This window comes from Hibiscus syriacus, unplaced genomic scaffold (genome assembly GCF_006381635.1).
Source record: "Hibiscus syriacus cultivar Baekdansim isolate YM2019G1 unplaced genomic scaffold, ASM638163v2 tig00001644_pilon, whole genome shotgun sequence".
Classification (NCBI taxonomy): Eukaryota; Viridiplantae; Streptophyta; class Magnoliopsida; order Malvales; family Malvaceae; genus Hibiscus; species Hibiscus syriacus.
Window position 1 is genome coordinate 6,252,746 of NW_024061878.1, and position 6,006 is coordinate 6,258,751.

Sequence of the window (6,006 nt, forward strand, 5' to 3'; positions counted from 1 at the left end):
TAGGGTTTTTTTTTTGTTTGACCAAATTACTGAAGAAAGATTGTAGAACGAGAGGGGGAAAAAATTGGGAAACAGTGAGACCAAGGAAAGGAGGAAGAAACTCATACGACAACCTTTGTATTTCGTGAATGACGAAACTAGCCCTCTCTCAACCACATCGTTTTGGAGTATTTGTCTAAGCAGGTCCTTTTTAATTCGATAATGATCCCCATACTTTTTGGTTTTGATCTGGAAGACCCTTTTAGTAGTAGGTTAATTTTTATACTTCAAACATTTTAAAACATTTTAAGTGATTTCTCTAATAGATTAGTTTCTTTAATTTTATATTAAAACATAAATTTCATAATTAATGCACATATCGTCACTAATTATACCTTATCTTCATTCAAAACACACTGATCAAATATTAGAGGAAACGTTCTAATTGTGATTTCTTTTAAGAAATTGTTTTTAATATAGAATTATAGTGATGAAGAAGTGCGATCGCAATTTCTGTAAATAGTTCTCATGTAATTTAGAATTTTTTTTCATGTTTTTTTATCGATAGTCTAATTTCACACTCTCTAAATTTTATATCATTTTTTGTTATTAAGTTTATAATAAAATTTCTTAAACTCGCACCCCTTAACATAAAATCATTTGTTCATCGTTCCTTGTTAACATTTTGAAACATTATGGGAGTGAAAAAAAAAACATACAAGTACTCAAAATGTAAAAAAATAGAAACTTAAATTACAAGTCCACGACTATAGGGGTATTCTTGTCTACTGAAAATTACCAGGGTTCCCTATATTTATTGCTGATACTTATTTTCTCTCCTAAATTATTCTGAAACCCTCAATTAACCAATTAAAGTTTTCTGACCAATCGGATTCCGCCACGTCACTTTTGCTAGACCTTTAGGATTCTGCTGACCAACGAGGAAATACACGTCGTCGCGCATGACAAAATACTGGGAAGTTATACAGTGACACTCTTAATATATAATTAAAAAAATTATTATCGTTTTGTTATTATTTAAATAATAAAATGATAAAAAATTATTTAAAATATTAATATTTTTTAATATTTTCGATATAAAAAATAACAAAACGTCTAATAATAATAAAATCGGTAGAAATAATAAAATTTTTGGTAAATTTTTATCGGTTTTATTATTTAAATAATAATAAAACCGATAACGTCTTTTATTAATAATATATTAAGACTGTCATTTCCCCAAAATAATGAGTATGTTCAATATTAGTCTTCAATTTATTGTGTTTTATTTTAATCATTTAATTGAAAAATCTTACAAATTTAATCATTAATATTATAGTTTAGTTGCAGTTTAGTCATTATCTGTTAAAATAATAATGGAGGATTTGAAGTGTCACTTTCAAATTGGTATAATTTTATATTTAATTCTCAACACTTCTAAATCTTATCAATTAGATACTAACGTTAATAAATTTAACTTCCATATTTATAAATTATATCAATTCAGCCATCAGACTACAAGTTCAACCCTCCATATTTATACAAATCTATTAAATTTTTTTCTATTTATAGGGTGTATCATCTCTGTCTTCTTTTAATGCATTTGTAGTAATATCCATGACTTTTACTTCTTATACTTTTCTGTTATTGGTATTTATGAAAGATTAGAACTGGACTTGCTATCGTTGACTTTTGTGTATCATTCTCGTCATGTTTCCTCTGTTAAATTTAGTCGGGTCTTATGTTTCTGTCTATATGCAGAGATTCTTTTGCAGGGATTATTTTGCATGGATTACTCCCCATTACAGAAGCACATATGATATTAATGACTGTATATGAATATTGTTTAGCTATGTATTTATGTAATTATTTATACATGCATTGCATTTTATCTATATTTTTAATTTTCTGACTGCCGAAGGTCTACCACGGAAGCTATTCTCAACCTGGCGTTGGGGCAGCCTACTACCCTACCTCCCTCTTACCCCATACATATGAGAATTGGGTTTTGTTGTTGTTGTTGTTGTATTAATTTTTTTTCTAATCTTAAGGATTTAACAAACTTTAAAAACATTAAAAAAATCAAAAAAAATTGCTAAAGTATTTTAAAACATTAAATAATTAAAAGTTAAAACAAAGAAATATTTTATAACTTCAAAATAATCTATTTGGTCCTAAAGTTTCTATTTTAATATTTTTACTATTATATAAAATTGATCAAACTATCATCGTTATTTATATTTTGATCATTGATGCTTATGTAACAGTCTGAAGTGGATAAAATCGTCATATCCTGTAATGCCACTAGGTTTTGCTTAGTACAATTATATGCATACTTATTGCACTTTTACTTTATTTTTCTATATATGTGTCACTTAAGATGAAAGTGTCTTTTGAAATGTTTTTTCTTAAAGAACCGCTACGTTGCATGTTACATACAAAATATAAAAGATAAATTACATGATCGATCATTTTTTTTACACTTCTTTCTCACTAATTCTAATATTTGATCACTCTCGCCTTTATTTAATTAAGGCATGATCACTTTTATTTAGCTTCTTTACTACTTGCACTTAAATTTTTTGTGACTAAATATTTAAAAGTCGATAATTAAGTGATTACATCTTAATTAAATAAAAACGAACATGAACATATCTTAATGAAATAAAAAAAAGTGAATAAATATTATATTTTTTGAATTAATTGAGAAAAAATATACAAAACTTAAACAAAAGTAATTAATCATGTAATTTACCTAAATATAAATTATATTCATACTTCATGTGATATGCAGCAAATACGCTTCTTTAAGGGAGAGTCTTTCAAAAGGTTATTGAACAAATTTTAAAAATAAATTTTTAGTCTTTAGATGTTAACAGTAATTTAGATATTTTCTTTTATTAGTTACTTATTTTATTGATGGTGCTCGTCCTGAAATTTTTCGTGTACACCTGAAATCTAAGTTTTCTTCAATTAGTTACTTACTTTACGGACGGTGCATGCCTTGAAATTTTATTTGTACTCATCTCATTTAAAAAATTTATGTTGTTAAAATATATGTGTCTATCGTTGAAAAATATTTTTGTATCCGCCTCTACAATTACTAGATATGTTTAGGTTTGGATTTATCGATCAAACTCAATAAATTATCACTGGAATACAAATATGTCTAAAACTAGTTAAGATTTTTGGTTAAGGGAGAGATGTGCTAATGTGCGAGTTTGTTGCGTCTTTGATGATTCTTTGACTGTTATTGACCTTTTAGAAAGCTAATGGAAGTGTAATGGTGAATGTTTATGATTGTTGCATTGATGCAATACATGACATGGAATGTAATCATGATGGGAAAAAGATAAACATGAACTAGGGATGGTTGGAAAATCGGAACCCAACGACTCTCAATCAGATTCGACCATGTAAGGGCGGTTTTTCTTTTTTGAAAGTTCAAGGTGGGATGAGGCCGAATTTAAAGTGAAAAATCATCGACACAACCAGATCTGATTACTTTTTACTTTTATATATATATATATATATATTTAATATTTTAAAAAATTTTATTTTTATATTATTAACATATATTATTTAAATATTAAAAAATATAAAATATATTAATTTAATCATTTAAAATATAATCTATAATTATAAATATAGTAATATATTATATATATTATTTTAAAATATCAATATATTCGGATCGAATTGACATCAAATTTTTAATCTAAAAATCGGGGTGGAAAAAACCTAAAATTCTTTGCGACGAGGTAGAGTAGGGTTTTATAAAAAATTCTCATTTTGTTAACCAAAAAAGTGTGGAAATTTTGAAATTTAAGTTTTGTTTTTTTCAATTTAAAATAATATAGATCTTTTGCAACAGGAAAACATATTGAAAATTGAGATAACATGCATCACAATGAGAAAGTTCATGGACCAAAATGAATTTAAAAAATATTTAAATACCATAACAGTAATAATATATAACTCAAGTGGCTAAAGACCATTAAACCCAATTATTATTATTCTTGACACCCGAACGATTCAATCCAAAAAGCGGGAGAAATTTAAAGTTTAAAATTTGAAATTCAAATTTCTTTTCTTTTCTTTCAAGAAATATAAATTCCACAAGTAAATTTGGTTTACCTCATTTTCTTTTCTTTCAATAAATCACAAATTCCCAGTCAAATCTTTTCTCATTCTTCATTTCAATCCCTCTTAAGGCAGTGGATTTCATTTTCCCTGAGAAAATCGAAGAAAATGGGTCAAATCCAATACTCTGAGAAATACTTCGATGATACTTATGAATATAGGTGGTGGATTTCATTTTCCCTGTTTTCAGAACGTTAGGTTATGGATTTCAATTTTTGGAAATTTAATTCCGATTTCATACTTGTTTTTCAATTTTCTTTTGTGTCGGTAATCGTACAGGCATGTCGTTCTTCCTCCTGAAGTAGCCAAACTTCTCCCCAAGAATCGGCTCCTTTCTGAAGTATGTTTGCTGTTTCTTAGGGTTTTACTGAAATGCGCTTTTTATTATTATTATTCAGTTTCCTTTTGATTAGTTTTACAAATTGAATTCGGCACTTGTTTAATTTAATAATTCCTATGAATTCTGAGATGAAAATAACAAATTTTTTTTCATCATAATTATCAGATCTGATTTGATTGCTCGTCAGTGATGTAAAATGAAATGAAAATAACGAGCTTTCCATACAGCAAGAATAATTCATTTTGCAAAGGCGGGTAATGTTGGCTGACGGAAAGCATGATTAGTTAAACTTGCTCATATGTTATGAGCTTCAGATTTCTTGATTTTGTGATGCTTGTCGAATATTTTGGAGTATATTTATAGCACTTCGCTTAGCTCTGAAATTTGATTTGAATGGGTGAACTATGATGTTAAATGTCATTTGTTTAATTTAAAACATTAGATACTTCTCTCACTGATAAAAGGGAATGTCGATCTCCCAGGAAATCTTGAATTTGAACAACGACATCTCGATGTGTGTGCGTTCTTAATACTTTACATATATTACTTTATAAATTATAATCAACCCAAATTATTAAAAAAAATCTTATGGTTTTGAATTGATTTGAATGAGTAAAGTATGATGTTAAATGTCATTTGTTTAATTTAAAACATTAGATACTCCTCTCACAGATAAAAGAGAATGTTGATCTCCCTATCTTGGATTTAAGGAATGACATCTGATTGTGTGCATGTTGTTAATAGGTTACAACCATTACTTTATAAATTATAATCACCCCAAACTATTAAAAAAGGTTTTGGGGTCTTTTTTACATTATTTCTATTGGCTTGAAGCAACTTGCATCGGTTCTGTTATCTCCATTAGATTTTGGCTCATTCTGCCATGCTTCTTTGTAGAATGAATGGCGTGCAATTGGAGTACAACAGAGTCGTGGCTGGGTCCATTATGCTGTTCATCGTCCTGAACCACACATTATGCTTTTCAGGAGGCCTCTTAACTATCAACAGCAGCAGGAGAATCTGGCTCAGCAAAATATGGTTGCCAAGTAACTACATTAGCTTTGCAGTATATTCACAAAATGGTATGAAAACATGGATTGTTTTCTATTGTAGTTCTCTATTGTGGAGAATTCCGGGTTTAGGTTTTGCTTGCTTCTTACATTCTTGATAATGTAATGTCAGTGGTACTCTGCATCTTTAGATATAAAATTAAGATGCTTTAGATGACATGGATGGAACATTTATTTCTAGGATTTTGATCGATTTCTTTAATTCCATCTCAATGTGCACTCCTGTGCTCCTTTTGTTGTTGCCTATTCTTGATCCGTAATCCTCAACATATCCTCTCCCAATCCCATCTTCTTCTACTTCCACACCTCATTTTCAGGCAAAACCCTCGAAAACTCAATCCCCAGGTAAAAGAAATTCGCCAAATTATTAAAACTCCACCTCCCATTTCACTTCCCATTCCATTCTTCTTCCTAGGATGATCAGAAGGTTCAACAAGTCTTCATCGCTAAAGATGTATGTTAATTTGAAATATT

General features: G+C 28.6%; 1 protein-coding gene across 1 annotated transcript; it reads left to right on the plus strand.

Moving 5' to 3' along the window:
- Positions 1–4,149: 4,149 nt before the first annotated feature.
- On the plus strand, positions 4,150–5,631 carry LOC120129029 (cyclin-dependent kinases regulatory subunit 1-like). The gene is made up of 3 exons (XM_039146632.1): positions 4,150–4,283; positions 4,402–4,462; positions 5,360–5,631. Exons 1-3 carry the CDS (start codon positions 4,231–4,233, stop codon positions 5,510–5,512), a joined length of 267 nt encoding a protein of 88 aa, XP_039002563.1. The 5' UTR covers positions 4,150–4,230; the 3' UTR covers positions 5,513–5,631.
- Positions 5,632–6,006: the final 375 nt, after the last annotated feature.